The following is a 23,885-nucleotide window of genomic DNA, read 5'->3' on the forward strand; positions in this document are numbered from 1 at the left end:
GGAAAACCAAAGTGCATAATTTGGGATCCTATGGGAGCCATCAATTTAGGCCTAGACTGTGAAAGAAAGGCAAAGAGTCAAAAATATCTACTGCAACTTATGAATTGATGTAGTGCACATCTGGAGCTTCTGATGTTGTTTGTGATTTTTTTCTGGAAGAGTGGGAGATGCAGGGAAGGTTGTTATTCTTAATTATGTTAAACAGAAGAATTTTCTCTATATTGTACTATTATATATGTAAGTTACATAAAGCAAGAATTATCCAAAGTGAGAGAATCTTTTTTAAAAATGGACAAAATATACAATACAAAAGAAAACATTATTATTTTAATGTATTATAAATGTTGATAGCTGGCTAAGTGGTAGAGTGTCAGCCCAGCATGTGGAAGCCCTGGGTTTGATTCCCGGTCAGGGCACACAAAGGAGAAGCGCCCATCTGCTTCTCCACTCTTTCCCCTCTCCTTCCTCTGTTTCTCTCTTCCTCTCCCACAGCCAAGGCTCCACTGGAGCAAAGTTGGCCCGGGCGCTAAGAACAGATCCATGGCCCCTGCCACAGGTGCTAGAATGGCTCTGGTTGCAGTGGAGCAATGGCCCAGATGAGCAGAGCATCGCCCCCTAATGGGCATGCCGGTGGATCCTGGTCAGGCGCATGCAGGAGTCTGTCCCTCTGCCTCTCACTTCAGAAAAATACCCTCCCCCCCCCAAAATAAAAATCTAAATTAATACAAAAATTATTTTACCTTCATGTTGCATGCTAATTCCATTAGCTTTTTTGCATTCTCTTCTGAACGGTATCTCTTAGGAAGCTGAACCCTGAAGAACTTCAAGGCACCTTCAAAGTCTGTCAACAGCAAGTCATCCTTGGAAGTCTTGAAAGAAAGGAAATACAATCATGTACAGAAAAGGTTCTTTGCTTGGAAGATGTACAAGAGCAACTAATCTCAGCAGCTTTATATCCCCAGGAGGCCCTGCTTAGCTCAGCCAGAGCCTCTTGTACATCTTCACTGTCAGGGATGTCAGAGCAGTGGATGCTTAGAACAAGATTAAGACCAAGCTACTGCCAGTGCTGAACTGAGAATACCAGATAACCCAGTTTAGGAATAAATGTGTACCTTTAATAATCCGAGGGCGACATTAAAAATAACACTTATCCCCTAAAAGAGAAAACACAAAAAAATATTTTCAGTGTTTACTTTGGAATATGAAGCATTTGTCACAATTTTAGAGAAATTGTAAACCATTAAGAAATGGAGTATCTTGAAAATACCTTGGGAAATAAAAATTAAAGTAGAACCAGTCTCCCATTCTTGTAGGAAAATTTTCTAACTCTAGGCTCATATTCAACGGGAACACTTTTCCAAAGTATTCTATACTTCCAAACCAAAACTGACTCAAAGTTCTGACCAGGAAAGAACTCCCCGAGGGACAGTCACAACGCTCCTGGACCCCCAGAACTGAATCTGTGCAGGGCCCTCCCATCTGCCTTCCTCCATCTACCATTCTGGGCACGGCGAGGACAGAGGACAAATGAGGGGAGTCACTGACATTTGCTCATCAAATTTAAGGTTTGGGACCCCAGTTTCCATAAATATTTCTCCCAAGGGTTTTCTGAGTCAATTAGCTTGAAAAGTTTATTTAAGTTATTTAGCATGATTCTGGGCCCCTAACTACTTAACAAATGGTTGTTTACAACTGTGAAAACTGGACAATTCAAAGGTCGGAGATTAGGAATTGATTATATAAATCATGGTATATATCCAAATAATGCGATACTTGGCAGCAAGTAGAATAATGGCATGTTTGGTAATGCTATTTCTTATAATGTTTCAAGCTGAGCAGAAGAGAAAAATTCTCAAATGAATTTTTGTCTGTTTTGCATAAGGTAAGATTAAACAAAAAGAAAGATGGTGTAGATGTGTATGTGTCCACAGATTTCAAGTACAGAAGGCCCTGGCTGGGTGGCTCAGTGATAGAGCATCAGCCCAGGGTGTGGAAGTCCCTGGGTTTAATTCCCAGTCAGGGCACACAGCAGAAGCAACCATTTGCTTCTCAACCTCCCCCCCCCCTTTTCTCTTCCCCTCCTGCAGCCATGGCTCAAATGGTTTGAGCAAGTTGGCCCTGGATGCTGAGGATGGTTCCATGGCCTACCCTCAGGCGCTAAAATAGCTCGGTTGATGAGAAACCAAGTATTGCCTGATAGGGGGCTTCCCAGGTGGATCCTGGTCAGGGAGCATGTGGGAGCCTGTCTGCCTGCCTTCCCACCTCTCCACAAAAAAAAAAGAGGTTGGCCCTGGCCGGTTGGCTCAGCGGTAGAGCGTCGGCCTGGTGTGCGGGGGACCCGGGTTCGATTCCCGCCAGGGCACACAGGAGAAGCGCCCATTTGCTTCTCCACCCCCTCCCCCTCCTTCCTCTCTGTCTCTCTCTTCCCCTCCCACAGCTGAGGCTCCATTGGAGCAAGGATGGCCCGGGCGCTGGGGATGGCTCCTTGGCCTCTGCCCCAGGTGCTAGAGTGGCTCTGGTCGCGGCAAAGCGATGCCCCGGAGGGGCAGAGCATCGCCCCCTGGTGGGCAGAGCGTCGCCCCTGGTGGGCGTGCCGGGTGGATCCCGGTCGGGCGCATGCGGGAGTCTGTCTAACTGTCTCTCCCCGTTTCCAGCTTCAGAAAAATACAAAAAAAAAAAAAAAAAGAGGTTACCAAATAGTATATATAACAATTATTATTTTAAATATATATAGACCCATAATATATATTACATAATATTTCATAGGAAAAAACTATTCCATATAGAAATTATACATGCACATATATAAACAGAAAAAGCTGAAAGAATACCCACTTAAATGTTAAAAGTAGTTACCCTTTACACAGTGGGATTAGAAGTACTTTTCAATTTTTTGGCTCATATTTTCTACAGTGTCTATAATAATTATGTATTGTTTAAATTAGTTGTTTTCTTAAGCACATGTACCTTGAAACAAAGACTGTTATTTACTTTAATATCTACTTTTAATAATAGACCCCACCCCAAATTTTAGTAAATTCCTACCAAACTTTAAAAAAAGTTTCTTGTCAATAGGTGTGGTACTCATGTACCTAAGTTCATACCAATGAGAGGTAAGTGGAAATGCAGGTGGAACTTCCCAGAAGTCTCTTTTTTTTTTTGTATTTTTCCGAAGCTGGAAACGGGGAGAGACAGTCAGACAGACTCCCACATGCGCCCGACCGGAATCCACCCAGCACGCCCACCAGGGGCGACGCTCTGCCCACCAGGGGGCGATGCTCTGCCCCTCCGGGGCATCGCTCTGCTGCAACTAGAGCCACTCTAGCGCGGGCCATCTTTGCTCCAATGGAGCCTCGGCTGCGGGAGGGGAAGAGAGAGACAGAGAGGAAGGAGGGGGGGGGGGTGGAGAAGCAAATGGGCACTTCTATGTGCCCTGGCCGGGAATCGAACCCGGGTTCCCCGCACGCCAGGCCGACGCTCTACCGCTGAGCCAACCGGCCAGGGCCCCAGAAGTCTCTGTTTAAAAGAGGACACACACCCACTCCTGTCCCCTTCCTCTATTAGCTTAAAATATAGATTTGGTGGCTAGAGCTCTAACCAGCTGCAAGAGGAGAGTCACATCCCAGGAAAGGCAGGTGGCGGCCAACCCTCTGACTTGTTTTACATGAGCTAGAAACCTCTGCTTTATTTAATCACGGATGTTTTGGATTTCTTAAAACATTTAGCCAAACCTAATACTAACTAATAGAAATAACTTTTTTTTTAAGCAAAGAGCGCCTTTAACAAAACGTGACCGTTAGCTTCAAAGAGTCACTTAAATCTGGATTTCCCAGCACTGAAATAAAACACTGCATCGAACAAATTCTGTTTTGGCAGCTGTCACAGGAAGGACACTGCAGCAATCCCCAAGTGCTGTAGCCACCAATACGTACCTCACATAAAAGCAGGTCGATGATGTGGAAGACCATGTAGAGAGGGAATTTTGCCGTGAAGAGGGTAAGAAACCACTGGGAGGCGTACATGTGTGCTTCAAGGCTGATATCCAGGAAGTGGTTGTACAAGTCGGGAATGTACTCCTGAAATAGCAAACTAATTAGTTTTGGGCACACATGCCGCAGATCAGTCCCACTCAAGGGGCTCATAAATCTAACAGGAATAGGCCCAAAAAGTCACATACCTACAATTTTTCTAAAAACCTCCCAAGTGCTCAGAAAAACACTTATTACCCAGGATTAAACTGTCAGCTCTAAAGAGGAATCCCCAAAATGGTGACAAATATTTGGAAAGACAGTTTTTCTGACCATGTTGTGAAATGCCTGGGAAAGTCTGTTTCACTTTTGGTAGGTGATTCCTAACCAGTCAGCGTGGAGCCCTGGTGAGCAGTTCCTGACCCAGTGTGCTGTGTGAAAGGCCCCTACAAAGTCATCTGATATTGTGAATGTTTGATGAGACTGAAAACCTAGCTCACCCCCACCAGGCTCACACCTTATTAACCGTGGCATCTTCATCACTTAGTGAGAAACCAACCAAACAAAAACCCCGCCTTTTACCCTGGATGGCTAAGGCGATCCCACCCACCACTAGGCACCACATCACCAGTCCACTTCTCCCCACCCCCACCACGCCCCAAATGGCAAATGCAAGCTGGTTTCTTTGTTTACCTGCATGAGGCGCTCCAACTGATAAAATTTGCAATGCAAATCTTCAAAGTTTTGCTTGAAAAGTTCCCTGAGACCATAGTCAAACATGATCTTGACCAGAACACTGAATGCCTGTTCTTCAGGCATCTGCAAGACAGGGAATGGGAGAAGGGAAAATAATCACAAAACATATACAGAAGTTTTCTCAGTCTATTAAATTCACCCTTCTACTCTAGTCGGGATACCGGCAAGTCTAGTGGTATCCACAGGCCTGTGGATGTGCTTCGCAGAGTTCACTCATTCAACCACGAAATACTTAATGATGCCGTCTGTGCCAGACACGCTCCTGTCCTCGCGGAGCCTCCCAGACAACCAGGGCACAGGAACTGTAAGAATGAGGCAGAAAGATGGCGAGAACACTGGGACAGGGAAGCCTGAGTCTGCCCTGGGAAGACAGCGAGGTTTGCAGGGAGGTCAGGCCGATACAGAAGGGCAGGTCTCATCTTCCCCAACTATGAGACTGTGTAAATCATTTTACTTCCTTAGCTGCCATTTCAGTCTAGTAAAAATGGTTTTCTTCCCCATTGTCATTAAAAAGGATGGCTAGAGAAACCTTACATATTCTAAGGCTTTAGTAACACTTAAAGTACAACAGTTAACACTCACAGTAATATTTAAAATACTACAAAATCCTACTTCTATTTACAGATGTTACCCATTTATAATAACACCTACATCTTCCATAGCTTTATAGAAAAACATTTCCCTGAGAACCTGGCAAAATGTCTAGTTTTCAAAATAGAAAAAAGTCACTAAAAATGTTATTTGAGGCTTGGTGTGACTGTAGCGAGCCTTCAAAATGTCAAGAAGGTGGGTGGGTTTCCGTGGAACAGGGAGATGAAGGTGGGCGGAGCACAGAAGTCACCAGAATGAAGCAAAGCTAAAGAGCAAATCAAATTAAGTAATATAAGGGAACACTACAACGTACTATCGGAAAGTTAAGGACATAGGACAAAGGACCAGACCTTGTGGTCTTTGTTATGAAAGGCGACTTCACTCTTCCACACACTGAGGGAGACCTGGTCTGATCACAGGGGCCTTTTTGTTAGGCAGCACCTCTGCCTCTCATTGACATTTATTTAACACAATGGCAAGCAGCAAGAATTCAAACTAAGGCACTATGGATTTGATCAGGAAAGCCATTTTAAAGGGGTTGTGACACTTTATCGGGATAATGTCCTTAGACTGAAGTTCAGAACAAAGATAAACCACAGAGGCTTGTGAAACTCTGTGATATAAAGTCTGCCTAAAACAACAAAACAATTTAAAAACTTGACCTGGTGATGGATGTGTTAACTATGTACATGTATATCAAACTATCACATTACACACACACACACACACACATAGAGCATACTTCTTTATTAATGTCGCAGCTTTATCATATTTTTCATGCCTACAGACACCAGTAAGCTAGTTCAGTAACATAGAAACTGGTTTTTGTTTTGCTTGTATTACAACCTTGTATTTTACTTATATTAAAACACAAAATGGCTTCCAAAGCTCCCCTCCGCTTATAGGAACAAACCCAGACTGCCTGACCGGCCTCCCTGGGCCTGAGGCAGGTCCTGTCACCTCCAGCTCTCTCTTTCCCCTTCACTTGGATGCTCCAGTCCCTCTTGTCCTGCCTGCAGTTCCTTCCGTATGCCGACTTTCCCAAACTCAGTGCTTCTATATGCTGTGTTACTTCCTTTTCTGGGAATGCTCTAGTTTCTTGCTTTTAAAATACTTTTTATTATTTTCATAACAATGTTAAAAAAAGGTTAAATGAGAACCCTGCTCATTTTTCCGGTTCACCTTAAAGGTTACATCCCCAGAGAAGCCAGGAATCTAAATGTGGCTCCCTTGTTATAATCTTGCATTGAACTTTTTACTAAGTCTTCATGGCACCAATGGAATTCCCTTTTTTTTTTTTTAGGTGTGAGGAGGGGAGACAGACCCCCACATGTGCCCCGACCAGGATCCACCGGAAACCCCCCCCCTGGGGCCAGTGCTCAAGTGCTGAGGCTGTCGGAGCCACCCTCTGCGCCCAGGGCCACACTCAAACCAATCAAGCTACTGGCTGCAGAGGGGAAAGGGAGGTCAAGGAGAGGCAGACGGTTGCTTCTCTTCTCATGTGTGCCCTGACCAGGAATCAAACCTGGGACGTCCATACGCAGGGCCAATGCTCTATCCACTGAGCCACCGGCCAGGGATGCCAATGAAGTTAATAATGATACATTGTGTGACTTTCTGCTTACAGGTGGTCAGCTTCACCAGCTCTGTATCCATGAAAATTGGAACCATGCCCACATTATTCTCTCCTGGTTTCTAGCACTGAGTACAGACCATAACAGGTGCTCAAAAACTCAGTTAACATCACCTGAGTGGTTTCCCCAAGCATTTTAACTTAAATCATGAAGAAATGGACAAATCAAGAATGTGGGATATTTTACAAGATAATCTGCTGTTTCAAACTGTCAATGTCATGAAATAAACAAAAAAGGGGTAGTTTACATGGGAAGAATAAAAAGAAGTGACAATCAAATGCAATGTTTGAATCAAATGCAAACCATTGATTTTAGGGGGGAAAAAAGCTATAAAGGATTTTACTGAGTAAACAGTTGGGGGGAAAAGTGAGTGTGAATTGTGTGTAAGCCAGTAATACTGAATCAGTGTGAAGTTTCTTGGATGTGATAGTGGTATTATGGTTATGTCTTGAGACACATGCTCAAGTATTTGGGAGTACAGTATGTACCAATTCCCCCCCCCCAAAAAAAAACCCTTTTTTATAAAGAATAACATTTGTGTGCAAAAAAAAGTAAAAAATTGAAAGACACAGAAAACTGGAAAAATAGTACTGGTAATTGGTAAATGTTCAGCCTTACCAGGAGATGGTGCGATAGTATCATACTGGGATGTGGAGGACCCAGGATCAAACCCTGAGGTCGCCAACTTGAGCATGGGCTCAAATGGTTTGAGCAAGGCTCACCAGCTTGAGCCCAAGGTCGCTGGCTTGAGCAAGGGGTCACTTGCTCTTCTGTAGCCCCCCGGTCAAGGTATATATGAGAAAGCAATCAATGAACAACTAAGGTGCTGCAACAAAGGACTGAGGCTTCTCATCTCTCTCCCTTCCTGCCTGTCTGGCCCTCTGTCTCTCCCTGTCTCTGTCACACATACACACACACAAAAAGAGTATATGGGTGTTTGCCTTAAGATTATTTCAATTTTGCTGTGGATCTGAAAAAATATCAGTAAGTTGGAGGATCAAGGTCTTTTCTAAATGAATGATGAATGAATGAAAAAATGCACTAGAGAAAGCCTACTTGTCAGCCTTTCTCCTACCTCAATCCATAGATCCCAGAATACTAATGACAGTGGCTACTTTATTTTTTGACAGAGACAGAGAGAGGGACAGATAGGGACAGACAGACACAAAGGGAGAGAGATGAGAAGCATCAATTCTTCGTTGCTGTTGTTTTCTCATATGTGTGTGATGGGGGGCAGGAGGGCGGCTATAGCAGAGTGAGTGACCTCTTGCTCAAGCCAGCGACCTTGGGCTTCAAGCTGGCGACCTTTGGGCTCAAGCCAGCCACCCCTTGCTCAAGCTGGTGAGCCTCCACTCAAGCCGGATGAGCCCACACTCAAGCCAGCGACTTCGGGGTTTCAAACCTAGATCCTCTCCATGTACCAGTCCAATGCTCTATTCACTGCACCACCACCTGGTCAGGAACAGTGGCTACTTTAGAGAAGATAAAATGTCCCCAAGGGTCTAACTAAGACTGAAGTCTATCCAATCATTTCTAGCAAAAAAAATGAAGTCCACCAGGTCCCTGACAGTTGGCTCAGCGGTAGAGCGACAGCGCAGCGTGTGGAAGTTCTGGGTTCAATGCCCAGACAGGGCACACAGGAGAAGTGCCCATCTGCTTCTTCACCCCTCCCATCTTTCTCTCTTTCTCTCTCTTCTCCTCCTGCAGCCAAGGCTCCATTGGAGCAAAGTTGGCCCCGGGCACCGAGATGGCTCCATGGCCCCGCCTCAGGCACTAAAATAGCTCGGTTGCTGAGCAACAAAGTAGCAGCCCAGACAGGCAGAGAATAGCATGGTAGGGGGCTTGCCAGATGGATCCTGGTCTGGGCGCATGTGGGAGGGAGTCTGTCTCTGCCTCCCTGCCTCTCACTTAAAAAAAAAAAAAAAAGTCTACCTCTGTACCAGTTTTCAACACTGTCACTTATTCTTATCATGCTTCTCTTCCATGAAGACATTAAATTCAGAAAAAGGTTTCCATATGCTAGAGTCTGGCCAAAGCTAACATAAAGCTGTGCTCAAGTCTGAGGCTACGGTAAGCTGAGGCAGGCCGCATCTACATTGTAACAGAGACTCATTTACTCACATGGAGAAGCAGAACAGCAGCGAGAAACGACTGGCCCTGACAATAGCCAATCTCCTCATCATACACAGAATAAGCCTGTAAAACAAAACGAGACAAAAAACCAGGAGGTATAAATGTATTGCTCATGAACCATGGCTGCCCTACAGGACCTTGAACAAAGGAACTTGGAAGATGCTACCCACACTCTGATGTGGCATTTTGATAGTCAATGAATGATGTAAACAATTTCTCTCCAATCCCATTTTTTACTTTACAATAAATAAGACTTTCACCACTTCACTTTCTGCTGCCAAGGAGCAGGAAGGTTAAGCAAACACCACTTTGGCACTAAAAAAAAGGTTGTCCTATCTCCTTGTCTTTGCTCACGATTTTCCCTCTGTCGGAAAAAATGCCCTTCCTTCAGGCTTCAAACACATTCCACCCCCCAGAATTCCCTCTCTTCTGTGTGCTTCCATGGTACTTCCTACACATGTATGGCTGTTACAGCGCTTACCTCACTGCATTTGAAATGTCCATCCTCTCACTGAATGGTGACCTTCTCAGGGGCTGCGGTGATGTCCTAGTCAGCCTAGCCAGCACCTCACACATAGCAGGCCTCACTAAACACTGTTAATGTTATTCATCTTTCTTGCTGGGAAAAAGTCTTTTGGCAAAGACATCAAAATACAGTTCTTTCTACAACGCCAGTAATAACTTTTCTGATAAGAGGGACTCCTCTGAAACTATTTGTGGGTTCCTCTGAAATTCTTATTTTGTATTTTTTTTTGGCAGCAGACAATTACTATCCATCTCTCTGAATATTATCTTTAACAGAATACTGCCATCTAACATTCCTTGTGGTTTACTATTTGGTTCTTTAGCTGTTTTTCAGAGTCTTGTTTCTGTGATTAATATTTATAGTTCTCATGTAAGTTGTGGTAGAAAGGGGATTTCCTATAGATTCAAGATGCTATTTCCTGTTTGACAAATTTATTTCTAATGAAACTCCTTTTACTGTCCACTTTTGTGACAAAGTTCCTGTGTCTCAAAAAAGCAATTTTGAATTGGGCATGTTTGTAATTGATTATTTAGCAAAATGTTATGCTAATGCTCATTTGATAAAAATTAAGTCAAAACAAACAGGTTTTTATCATTAGATTTTGGTGAAACTCTACCTTTTAAATAAACATAATCATGCTTTCCTAAATTTAGGTAAAATTCAATAGAATCACATTACATATCCCCATTTCATCAAAGTTATTTGATGAGAGAGCTAAAGAATGGGCAACTCATACTTTTCCAAAGACAAGATGTGCACAGGGTTTAGGGATGACCTCTATATAATACAATGAGGAACCACTCAAAATTATAAAAATTAACAAGTGTTAATATCAATGTTGTTAAGACTGTGTTACAAACCACCGCAATGCTTATGAAGGTATCAATCATTAAAGAACACAGACTTCAAAGTTAGAATTGAGCTGAAAACCCATTAGAATTGAGCTAATGTCTAGGTCTGGATATTAAACCCATTACTTAAATTCTTTATTTGTAAAACGAGAATAATCATAGTATTAACATGATATGTTACTCTGTCCTCTCATGTCAAGTGCTGAGCACATGGCTTAGTCAGTTATGCACTAGGATAAAAGTGTATTGCATTTCCATAGACAGAGAAAGGAGGGGAGTATATTTTTCAGGCTTGTGGAAAAGCTTGAAGGAATGCCTACATACATCAAAGTGCATAATGCATTTGGGATATGTTTGAAATATAAAGTTCATAAGGGCTATAAAAAATACAAAGAAAGAAAACCATTTTAATTAATTCAACATTTAGTGCCAAGTGCTACACATGCTAACACATATAAGAAATTATTCCTGCCCTTAAGAATGTCACAGTTTAGTTGGGAAGTTTGACAAGTAAATCAACCAGAGTACAGGGAAAGAAGTTCAATGTGGTTTGAAACATAAAATATTTAGGGACTAAGCCAAGACATATTATAAAAAGCCTTTAATGTTAAGCTAAGGAATCTAAGACCAGGAAATAAAGTAAGAAATTTTTTATTTCATTCTGAAGGTTACAGGGAAGCATTACAGGTTTCAGTGGAGGCCACTGAAGTGATTCAATTCTGGGGTTCACAAATAGAAAATACTAAATAGGCTAGACTACTAAGGCAGGGAGACTAATGCAAGGTGGCATTTGTAACAAAGTGCCGCCCCAAGACAGAGAGCAGTACCAGGACAGCAGACAGAGAGGAAGTACGGCTACAAGACTTCAATCATGCCAAACTCAACAAGGCCAAAGGAAGGAACTGAAAACTAACAAGATTTTTTAATTAAAAGAGACAGGATAACTAAACATAATATGGATGTTGTTGAATCCTGATTCTAACCAAACTACAGACATTTAGGGAAATCTAAATAAGGTGTGGCTACTGGATATACCGATAAATAATGACCTTATTTTTTAGAGCTTTATACTTAAGAATCTAGGATCATGATGCCTAAGATTTGCTTTAAACATCTTCACGAAAAAATTTAAGAGGGATTGATGAAGCAACTAAAGCAGTATGCTGACAAATATTAAATCTGGGTGTGGAGACACACACAATTATTCAACTTGTGTATGTTTAAAATTTTTCATATTACAGCTATCTTGCAGTATTCACAGGAGATTGGACCCAGGATCCCCATGGATATCAAATCTGCAGATATTCAAGTCCCTTATATAAAACGATGTAGTATCTGCACATAGGCTAAAGCAGGGTGTGCCTACACATTAATCTCCTGGATTCAGCACAATGCTCAGGCATGGTAAATTCAAGTGCTGCTTTTTGGAACATCCTAACATTTTTTTCCCCGTGCGTGCGTGTGTGTGTGTGTGTGTGTGTGTGTATAAAATTTATATATATAAAATTAGTGTGCGGGAGAGAGAGAGAGAGAGAGAGAGGGAGGGAGGAAGGGAGAGAGCTGAGAGACATCAATGTGTACTTGTGTCACTTTAGTTGTGCACTGAGTGCTTCAAAATGTGCCTTGACCATGAAGCTCAAGCTGAGCCGGTGACCTTTGGGCTTAAGCCAGCAACCATGGGATTATTATGTCTGTGATCCCACGCTCAAGCCGATGGGTCTGTGCTCAAGCAGGATAAACCCACGCTCAAGCTGGCAACCTCGCGGTTTTGAACCTGTGTCCTCAGCATCCCAGGTCGACGCTCTATCCACTGTGCTACAACCAGTCAAGCATTTCTCGAATATTTTTGATTTGCGGTTGGTTAAATCAATGGACCCGACACCTGAAGCTAAGAAGGGCCGAGTGCAAAATGTGTTTATAAATACACTATTTTTAGACCTGTTTTGTTTGATACACTTGACAGACTTTTACATGGAGATAACCGGCAGCTGGAAATTGAGGCCCTGTACTAATATAGATTTGGAAACATCGGTGCAGTGGTGACAGCTGAGGTCCTGGGGTGAAGGGGCTCACCAGGGAGACAGTGGAGCATAGAAACTATGACTGAGCACCGCTGTCTTGGGAGCAGGCGGACAGAGACAACAGGAGTGAGCAGTGGTGAGAGGGGAGTGCACATGCAGGAGGGTGAGAAGCCAGCAGAGAGAGAGAGCCATGAAGCGACCAGCAGGAGGCACTAGGACCAAGGTACAAGAGTGCAGGCTTGCTTTCTGGAAGACTAGAGTGGCTGCTTAAGTGCGAAGCATGACTGAGAAAGAGCTAAAAAAGAATGCCCAAAGAGGACTACAACAGAAGTCAGAGCTTTGTGCATCCCGTGGGGGGTAGATATAAATGAAACCCAAGAAACATTTCTCTAAATGTTAGAGAAATGCCCACTAGTTTAAAGCACATAGTTTATCATTGGAGAATCATCCTTTATTGACAGCCTGTCCTAAAACTAGTTGTTAGTTTTCCCTTTTCCCTCATAATATGTAAGTTTTTTAAGGACAGGTCTCATGCCTTGATGGTACTTGACGCATAGCAGATGTTAAATAGGTACTGATTAGCTTTGGGGAAAAAAGACTAAAGTTCACAGGACAGAGGAAGGCTAAAGATGAACTCTTCCTTTTGGCTCTGAAGTTACCAAAATCTACTAGAAATAAGTCACTGAAATTGAGCAGGTTATTATTTCCTCTATAGCTTCCAGGTACAGACCTTCTGACAGCCATCAGTATTTCCCAGCATTTATTATGCTGCAGTGTTAAGTGTCCACTGGATGGACATCAGCACTTCCTCCTGCTGGACATGTGCTAGACGCCAGGTTCACCCCTTATACTGTGCATACTGAAAAAGAGCTTGCAACATTACAGGACTGAGTTGTTTCCACAAAACCAATTTTTTTATTTTAAATGTGGAGCCAGAGGAGTTTCATCTGAAAAAAAGGAGCCCTACAGTTTATTTCCAATTAAACACTAATCATTGCAGTCTAAAACTGTGTTTTTACCTTTAATTTTACCAATTATTTTCTCCTTTTTTTTTCATTCGTGAACATCTAATACATAGTACACTTTGTAGTTATCTTCTACACAGTCTCAAAGAACCCTATCAACCATTCAAAACTGAGTCTTTTCTTTTTATATGAAATACCTTGCATATTTTATATAAGGAATCTTGCCCATCTCCTCCGGTATCCTTAAAGTAGTCGTGGGCTGGGAATGTCCGGTTAATATCCCGGGTGATAGCACTGTCCTGGGGAGACTCCTGTGGAAACATAAGGAAAGAGAAGGCTTAGTGGTCATTCGTGTACCTATCAGTTTGGGTTTCTATAACAAGGTCTTCTCATTTACACATTTTAAAATGCTGCAGGGACATATATACACATGTGCATGCCCACATTACTACATATATGTCTTCAGGGACCAAGCATTCAAGCAAAAGCAAAAGCAAAAGTTAAGGGAAAAAAGAAGATTGCAGAAAAGCAACCTGTTTCACTCTGTATACCTCATGCATGCTCCATCCCTCCTGCAAGAAAGGAGAGCTGGTGACCTTTCTATCATAACCGGGTAATACGGTAATACGTGCTATTCAAAAGAGAATTCCCACAGGGAAATACTGAATCTAACCTCAAAAGGAGGTAAAGTGCTATCTTCAAAATTCAATGGGGCAGGAAAACTGCTAAACGGATGTTTAATTGATTCTTTGGCATCGAGCCCATGTGTCAGGTTCTCAAATAGAAAAGAGAAGCCCCTTAATTTGGGTTTATCCTAGGGGCAAATAGCATATGAATGAATGTACACAGCTGCCCACTCAGTATGAAGATAGTCTACCAAGTACCAAGGGATTCAAACAAGTATGGGAAACTATCCCTTGCTTAAGCCCCTTTGATCAATGCCCAGCTGTGTCCTATTGTTAAAGATGGCCCATCAAACATTTGTTTACCAAACAGTTGCTATTCTATCTTCATGTAAATCACCTCTCTCCCCACTTGATGTCCCAAGCCATAAGGCTCATATTGGTATGAAACCTCAGCATGTACATATGTAATAGATTTAGTAATTTTCTCCAGTTAATCTGCCTCATTTTAATTTGATTATAAGTTCAGCCAGAACTTAGAAGGAAAATTAATTTTTCCATCCCACACCTGTAAAGGAGTCCTAACCTACCTCAACCACAATCTTCCAACTCAGCTTTAGCTAGCTTACCTTGCCCTAAAGTACAGGATGTACTAGCCTTATTAGGATATACTCAACCTCCAAGCCAACCATGCCGTTTCTTTGCTGCCTCTTCTAATGCTCTATAAAACTTTCTCCTGTCAAAATTCGCTCAGGAAGAGTGCTCCGCTGCTTGTTAAACTTTGTACACCCCCATCCAGGCATTGTTGTCCCTTGAATAAAGGACTTCAAACTCAAAACAAAAAAATATCCCTTGCTTTTGCCAATGGAGAAAAACTGTTTCCTTTTTTGTCATGACTTAACTAAAACTGAACAAATGACAATAATGTCAGCAATCCTTCATAAAATGTACCAAGCATCCAGCTATTTCTAATACCTTCCCCTTGTTAAATTTTAATTGCTCGCATGCTCAAGAACTGGAGCACAGACACATGACCTTCTATTTTAACAATGCATTGTTTTCATAGCTAAGATTCTCCTTGAAGAGACTACATCATGTGTGGGGCACCATCCAAGAGGCTGACACTCCTGTTTCAAGGTGAAAAGTGAAAGTGATATTCTTCTCTTGTCCAGTAATTTCTCTAGCTTTTTGGGTAACTATGTTCCCAGGGTCATAAAAATAACTTTAAAGTCTATGCTCTTTATTAACCAATAGACAAGGGGTAGTCAACCTTTTATTACCTACCGTCCACTTTTGTATCTGTTAGTAGTAAAATTTTCTAACCGCCCACTGGTTCCACAGTAATGGTGATTTATAAAGTTGGTAAATAACTTTACTTTATACAATTTATAAAGCAGAGTTACAGCAAATTAAAGCATATAGTAATAATTACTTATCAAGTACTTTATGTCAGATTTTCGCTAAGTTTGGCAGAATAAATCTTTATAAAACAACTTACTACAGTTAAATCTATCTTTTAATTTATACTTTGGTTGCTCCGCTACCACCCACCATGAAAGCTGGAAAGCCTACTAGTGGGTGGTGGGGACCAGGTTGACTACCACTACAATAAACTATCATATATTAAGACCTTCAAAGATATTGCCAAATGCTTTCCAAGGAGTTTCTAGTTTTTAATACATTATTAACATTAGTTAAGGCAGCTCAGCACTGTGGTGATTCCTGACAAAAGGACAAAATTCACTGCTGTAAGACTACAGCAGTGACTGCCTGGTGACAGCTTCCAGGCTGCAGCACACAGAGGGAACAGAAACAGATCTGGGGTGGAGAGTGTCTTCCTGCGTTGAGAAATGAGAGAAGTTGGGAGGGCAAGGTAGCTAGAACTTGGGGGTCAGAATACCAGAGAGGAAAAGGTGAACTGAGGAAGCTGCAGAACTATCTACAGAGGTCCCTGTGAGTCATGAATCATAAAACAATTTAATTATCCCAATCCTAGGTATTTATCCAAGAGAAACAAAAATATGGAATACATGCAAAGACTTGAACTCAAATGTTCATAGCAGCTTTACTCATAATAACCAAAACTGGAAACAATACAGATATACTGCAGTGGTTAAGTGGACGAAAAGGTGGTACCTCCATACAGAGGAATACCGCTCAGCAACCAGTAGAGGATAAATCGACTGATATATCCAGCATGGATTGATCTCAAAAGCATTCTATGAAGTCAGTAACATACGCCGTCAGAATTTTTAAAACATGCAAAAACCTGACTGTTTAGTCAGGGGCAGTGATTTCTTTTCCCTTAGACCAGGGGTCTCAAACTTGTGGCCTGCGGGCCGCATGCGGCCCGCCGAACAATTTTGTGCAGCCCGCAGACTAATCTACGAAGTTCAAAATATTTTGGATAAAATTAAGTAAGCCTAGGGGCCTACTTGTATTTTTCATTTCTCTAGCATCCTAGTTAGATATTAGCTTAGTTAACAGCAGTTGTGATGCGAACTACAGTTTCTGGTCGTTTTGTGACACTGAGTAAACTGCATGTACGATTGTGCTTGTTGTACTGATTTTTTTTTGTTTTCAACTGCAGTGAGAAAAGTGTTGCGTAACAGTTGCCTTTTGTAGACCTAGTGCGGCCCGCTGAACGGCTGTGATCTTGCTCTGCGGCCCACATGCTGAGTTGAGTTTGAGACCCCTGGCTTAGACTGTCAGATAAAAAAAGAACAGCAGCCAACACAACAACAGCCATCCAGGGTGAATCAAAATTACACTTTTTTTTTTGCCACATTGGCAAAAAGTATTTTTTTGGTGTGCCACAGAATTTTAGTAACTATAATATATATGGTCTACTGGAAAGTTCTGTCCGTTTTTGGAATAAAACAAAATACAAATTTTTCTTACTGTCAATAAACTTTATTAAATAATATAATTGCCATTATTATTAATGATTTCTTGCCAGTGTGAGGGCAATTTGCATATCCCATTTTTAAAAAATGTTTTATCTTTTGATGCAAAAAATTGAACCAGTGCTTGTTTGATATCTTCTTCATTTTTGAATTTTTTGCCCTTCAAAAAATTTTGTAAGGACAAAAACAAGTGCTAGTTGGAGGGTGCTAAGTCCGGGGAATATGGTAGATGCGAAAGAATTTCCTAGCCTAGTTCTGCAATTTTTTGACGAGTCCCCAAAGCAGCATGTGGCCTGGCCTTATCATGATGCAGTATGATGTCCTTCCTATTGAACATCGCCGGCCTCTTTTCTTGGACTGCTGTCTTTAAATTATCCAGTTGCTGACAATACTTCTCCGAATTGAGCTTTTCATTCGGTTTTAAAAGCTCATAATGTATTGGTCCTCGAATGTCCCACCATATACACAACATTCTCTTATTCAGAGTCAAATTTGGTTTGGAGGTGGAAGGGCTTAGGTTTTCCAGGTTCACAATATGCCCTTTTCCTTACGATATTTTCGTAGGTAATCCACTTTTCATCCCCAGTTATCATCCAGTTCAAGAAGGGCTCGATTTTGTTCCGAGCAAGCAGAGATATGCATATGACGACTCAATCATCCAAATCCTTCTGACTTAATTCATGTGGCACCCATCTTGAATATTTCCACACCAATCCTATCTTCCAAATATGGTCTGAAATGGTTTGCTGAGCTGAATTAAGCCTTTCTGTGCTCCGATGTTGTCAGAAAAGGATCTTGCTCCAACATGGTCTTAACAACATCATCATCGATCAAAGCACGTGGCTTATCAGAAAGGTCGAAATCACCAGTTTCGAATTTTTCGAACCATCTTCTGCATGTCCTATCAGAAACTGTACCTTCACGAAACACTTTCAATAAATTTCTACATGCTTCTGTAGCATTTCTTCCTTGTTGAAATTCGTTTGGCGTAAATGAACTTTATCAGTAGCCATGGGTACACTATCGCTTCACACATAAGACTAACGTGAATCAACTTTTAGTTAATTTGCTATGTCAGTATGTATACATTAAGTGATAAAAATAGAGAGGCACACATACGCCAAATAAACATATGCTTACGTGTTGAAACTTGTTGTGACAGAAACGGACAGAACTTTCTGGTAGATCTGATATATTCTGGATACAGTTCCTTTTCAGAAATATGTACTCCTTGCCTATGTTTTTTTCTTTCTTTCTTATTTACTTATCTATTGATTTTAGAGAGAGAAAGAAACATCAGTTTGTTGTTCCACCCATTTATGCATTCATTGGTTGATTCTTGCATTTGCCCTTATCGGGGATCGAACCCTGAACCTTGATGTTTTGGAAGGATGCTCTAATCAACCAAGCTACTCGGCCAGGGCCGCCTATGTCTTCTTTTACTTTTTCTTTTATAAATTTTTTATAAAGTATTATTTACTGATTTTAGTGAGGGAGGAAGGGAGAGAAAGACATGAACATCAAGCTGTTCCTGTACGTACCCTGACCGGATATCAAACCAGCAACCTCTGTGGTTTGGGACAACGCTCTTAACCAACTAAGCTATCTGGCCATGGCCTGCCTGTGTTTTTTTTTGTTGTTTTTTTTTTTCATTTTTCTGAGGCTGGAAACGGGGAGAGACAGTCAGACAGACTCCCACATGCGCCCGACCGGGATCCACCCGGCATGCCCACCAGGGGGCGACGCTCTGCCCACCAGGAGGCGATAATCTGCCCATCCTGGGCGTAGCCATGTTGCGACCAGAGCCACTCTAGCGCCTGAGGCAGAGGCCACAGAGCCATCCCCAGCGCCCGGGCCATCTTTGCTCCAATGGAGCCTTGGCTGCGGGAGGGGAAGAGAGAGACAGAGAGGAAAGCGCGGCGGAGGGGTGGAGAAGCAAATGGGCGCTTCTCCTGTGTGCCCTGGCCGGGAATCGAACCCGGGTCCTCCGCACGCTAGGCCGACGCTCTACCGCTGAGCCAACCAGCCAGGGCTCTTTTTTTTTTTTTTTTGACAGAGTCAGAGAGAGAGACAGATAGGGACAGACAGGAAGGGAGAGAGATGAGAAGCATCAATTCTTCATTGCAGCTCCTTAGTTGTTCAGTGATTGCTTTCTCATATGTGCCTTGATCAGGGCGCTACAGCAGAGCGAGTGACCCCTTGCTCAAGCTAGCAACCTTGGGCTCAAGCCAGCAACCTCGGGGTTTCAAGCCTGGGTCTGCCGTGTCCCTGCTCTATCCACTGCGCCACCACCTAGTCAGGCTGTGTTTTTTCTTATAATAGCATGTTTTATAAGCAGAAAATTCTCATTTTGTCAGTTTATCTTTTCTTAATGCTGGGGTGAAATAGGTTTCTTTTTTTTTTTTTTTTTACAGAGACAGAGTGTCAGAGGGACAGATAGAGACAGACAGACAGGAACAGAGAGAGATGACAAGCATCAATCATCAGTTTTTCGTTGTGACACCTTAGCTGTTCATTGATTGCTTTCTCATATGTGCCTTGACCGTGGGCCTTCAGCAGACCGAGTAACCCCTTGCTCAAGCCAGCGACCTTGGGTCCAAGCTGGTGAGCCTTGCTCAAAACAGATGAGCTCGCGCTCAAGCTGGTGACCTCAGGGTCTGGAACCTGGGTCCTCCACATCCCAGTCCAACCCTCTACCCACTGCGCCACCACCTGGTCAGGCTGTGTTTTTTCTTAATAGCATGTTTTATAAGCAGAAAATTCTCATGTTAATCAAGTCAGTTTATTGTTCTTTCTTAATGCTGGGGTGACATAAGTTTCAGAACTGATGCTTCAGTTTCACAATCGACTTTGGGACTGTTTGTGGTCCATTTGTTTGAGCTATTATGAAACATATTTATTAAGAAAAAGGTTTTTTTGGCTCAGCGGTAGAGCGTCGGCCTAGCGTGCGGAGGACCCGGGTTCGATTCCCGGCCAGGGCACATAGGAGAAGCGCCCATTTGCTTCTCCACCCCTCCGCCGCGCTTTCCTCTCTGTCTCTCTCTTCCCCTCCCGCAGCCGAGGCTCCACTGGAGCATAGATGGCCCGGGCGCTGGGGATGGCTCTGTGGCCTCTGCCTCAGGCGCTAGAGTGGCTCTGGTCGCAATATGGCGACGCCCAGGATGGGCAGAGCATCGGCCCCCTGGGGGGCAGAGCACCGCCCCATGGTGGGCGTGCCGGGTGGATCCTGGTCGGGCGCATGCGGGAGTCTGTCTGACTGTCTCTCCCTGTTTCCAGCTTCAGAAAAATGAAAAAAAAAAAAAAAGAAAAAAAAAAAAAAAGAAAAAGGTTTTTTTTAGTTACCTAGCAAATAATATATGCCTTTTGTTCTCTGTGTGTTGCTATTTCACATCCTATGTGTTTGTAAAAATTAAATCCGAGTTCAGAATTCACCTATCCTAGGTTAAAAAAAAAGTCTTAACCCACAATAAAATAGCATATTTCTGATATATACCCTCTTTTCTTCTCATTTCTCTTGGCAATTGCAGGATAATTTGATTTATTTTACAGTTTGAGCTAAAAGACTCGGACAGTCTTTAGTTTGATCTATTTCTAATGACAGTTATTTTCTCTTGCCTGTTATTTTACACAGTTTGGAAGTCATTAATAAAACAATCATTACAGCATTTAAAATTTTTTTAAATTTATTCACTTATTTAATTTTTTTTAAAGCAAGAAAGTGAGACACAAAGGAAGGGAGATGACAAGCATCAACTCATAGTGGCGGCACTTTAGTTCATTGATTGCTTCTCATACACGCCTTGAGCAGGGGACCCTAGCCTAGCCAGAAATATGTACTCCTTGAAATATGTTTCAACCCTGTGCTCAAGCCAGCAACCTTGGGGTCTCAAACCTGGGACCTCAGTGTCTGCTCTACTTACTGCACTACCAACAGGTATTTTTACTGATACTTTTTTAAAGTAGAGAGGAAGGGGATGAAAGAGGGAGAAATACCAATTTGTTGTTCCACCCATCCACACACTCATTGGTTGATTCCTACATGTGCTCCGACCTGGAATAGAATCCCAGCTTATATTTTTTTAGATATTTAGTTGGAATGTCTTTTAAATTATTTAGTTAATAAGGCTCTTTCCTTTTTTATTTTGGTGCCTAAATCACATGGATCTTGAACTAAACATTAGCATTAGAGATCCTGGTTGGTAGGGGCTTTGACCGTGTGAGCATTGCCATTGCTCAGTCCCCCAAAAATATTTGGACTGTTACTAGGTATGCTTATCAAGCATGATTGTGTGCCATCCATTTGTTAGGCTCTGCGGACGTACAAAATTAAATCACGATTTCTACATCTAGCAAATAGTTTTATAGGGAAGATAGGATATAGAAAAATAAAAAATATAACTTCTCAGTTCCATGTGTGTGTATTCTGTATGTCAGGTGAGTGTGTATCCATAGAACAGCCCCTGCTCTCAGCATTGCTGGGGACGTTGCTCCCTTTCACTTTCATCAAGGAATAGCTATACACATCAGACACTGCTAGAAGATCTTTACATATAAATATATAGAACTCAAAGAGCAATCTAATGAAATGGATAAACATTTGAGAAGAAAATTCATAAAAGAAGTTATATAAATATCAAATAAGCAAATGAAAAGGTAGTTAAGAGGGCAATGTCAATTAAAATCACAATGAGACAGCCAGCAAACACCTGCCAAGGAAAATGACATCTTGTGCAATGATAGAGAGGGCTACATGGAATACTCTGAAGATACTAATTCAATCAAACGAGGACCTGAAAAACCAGAATTATTCATTTCAAAGTACTGAACAGAGGTGACCCAAGGCAGCATTAAGTAGTTTCTGAAAGGTTTTGAACTTAAAAAAGGGGAACTTAAAGCACTAAAACAATGATTAAGATAAATTTCACATTGACAAAACATTCCAGAAATAAACAGACATGTTATTGACCTATATCTGAAGTGCAGTTATAAAAAATTATTCTGAAAAAACTGTTACTTCTATTCTTTGTGTGTGTGTGAAAGAGAAAGAGAGAGAGGGAGAAAGAGAGAGAAGAGAGAAGAGAGAAGCGAGAAGCATCAATTCATAGTTGCGGCACTTCAGTTGTTCATTGATTGCTTCTCATATGTGCCTTGACCAGAGTGCTCCAGCTGAGCCAGTGACTTGCTCAAGCCAGCGACCATGTGATTATTGGTATTAACATCTTGCAAACATTTTCTGTTGAGCCAGATACCAAACTTTTTGGGGTTTGTGGGCCATTCAGTGTCACAATTACTTAATTCCCCATTTGTAGAGCAAAAGTAGCTGTGCACAATATATAAATAAGCATTTCTTTATTCTAAAAAAATTTTATTTACAAAATTAAGCAACATGCAGAATTTCCCCACAGGCCACACTGTGCCAATCCCTGCTGTAAACATACAACATGGTAATTTGTCACAGGCAACATGACTGGAAAGATTTTTGTATTGATATTAAATACACAGACATGCTATTTCTGATTAATTTCATACATGTTTACCCACAAAAATTCTGTAACAAGAAAGCTGCAATAACTTAAAATGTAAATTCCTTTGGACACACGCTTTATATCACATAATAACAAATGTTAAAAATGTTTGCTACATTTTACAAAATTCAATTCTCAAAGTCTGTATCTCCTATGTAGTAAAGGTTGAAATAAAACCCTGTAATTATAGTGGTACACTGTCCCTTCCATCTCAAGCAGCAATATAAACAATATATACAGTTCAGAAATTATAAACAAATACACTAAAACATATGAAATAACTGGAACTCTCAATTGTTGCTAATGGAGGTTTAAAATGAGACAAACAATATGTTGACTCACAAGGCAATTAAGTTTAAACATCTACCCAGACTCAGCAATTCCAACTCCTAAGTACTACACAGAAAGAGATAAATAAATTATGGTAAATTCATATCTTTATTATATGCGGCTTAAGAGTCTGTTTGTCGCTGATAGCTTATTGGTTGCTTGCGTAACTGTACTAGCCAATGGCGTGAAGTTGCCACGGCATTCAAATAGTCCCGCCTTCTGGCATGCCACCTCACAAATTGAGGTTAAAGATTGGAGCAATTATTATGCTGTTAAGAAATCTTAACACCAGAAGGGGTCTTTGCAATGGTACAAGACTAGAGGTTCTCCAATTGAAAAATAATGTCATAATAGCTAAGTCTTTGACTGGCTCCTCTAAAGGTGAAATACATGTCATTCCAAGAATTGATTTGGCTCCATCTCAAACAGGGTTGCCATTTCAATTGAGACGTAGACAATATCCTGTAAAACTTGCCTTTGCTATGACCATCAATAAGTCTCAGGGCCAAATGCTTAAGCGTGTTGGCATTTTTTTTTTACCTGAGCCTGCATTTGGACACGATCAACTTTATGTTGCCTGTTCAAGAGTTCGTGAAAGAACGGACGTAAAATTAAAAATAATTGATGGTCCTCTGCAAGGCGAGCTTAAAAAGGATGGAAAGATCTACACAAGAAATGTTGTGTACAAGGAGATCTTTGACATGTGAATTAACATTTTATTATTTAAATCACCTTTATTTATTGAGCTAGCGGTGGCTCTTAAGAAATGTACCACCAGTGGTTTCCTTCATTGCACTCTACTTTAAGCAATTAAGCAAGTAGAAGGGGGAAACCCCGTGGGGCAGTAAGCAAAGGGGCATCCTGGCCGCCTGCCCTGGGTAATTCAGTTTGAATTAGCAGACACCTTTGCACAAATCATTTTAATTACAATTTATAATATCTAGAACAGCGGTCACTTCATATGACCGCCGGGCTTTCTAGTAATAGAATAATACCCACAAAGGGAGTATAAAAAGGGACATAGGGGTGGAGGGTGAGGGATTTAGATTCAGTGGG

The 23,885-nt window shown here is 41.8% G+C and overlaps 1 protein-coding gene across 5 annotated transcripts in view; it reads right to left on the minus strand.

Moving 5' to 3' along the window:
- The window catches only part of RABGAP1 (RAB GTPase activating protein 1), a 188,147-nt gene that overhangs the window by 34,605 nt on the left and 129,657 nt on the right, over positions 1-23,885 (minus strand). For all 5 annotated transcript variants that reach the window (XM_066367221.1, XM_066367220.1, XM_066367224.1 and 2 more), the window contains 6 exons: positions 13,643-13,756; positions 9,071-9,145; positions 4,662-4,787; positions 3,933-4,076; positions 1,113-1,154; positions 741-869 (listed from right to left, as the gene is read on the minus strand). In XM_066367221.1, the coding sequence (XP_066223318.1) occupies positions 741-869; positions 1,113-1,154; positions 3,933-4,076; positions 4,662-4,787; positions 9,071-9,145; positions 13,643-13,756 (630 nt within the window). The remainder of the gene's footprint in view (positions 1-740; positions 870-1,112; positions 1,155-3,932; positions 4,077-4,661; positions 4,788-9,070; positions 9,146-13,642; positions 13,757-23,885) is intronic.

Source organism: Saccopteryx leptura, chromosome 2 (assembly GCF_036850995.1).
Source record: "Saccopteryx leptura isolate mSacLep1 chromosome 2, mSacLep1_pri_phased_curated, whole genome shotgun sequence".
Classification (NCBI taxonomy): Eukaryota; Metazoa; Chordata; class Mammalia; order Chiroptera; family Emballonuridae; genus Saccopteryx; species Saccopteryx leptura.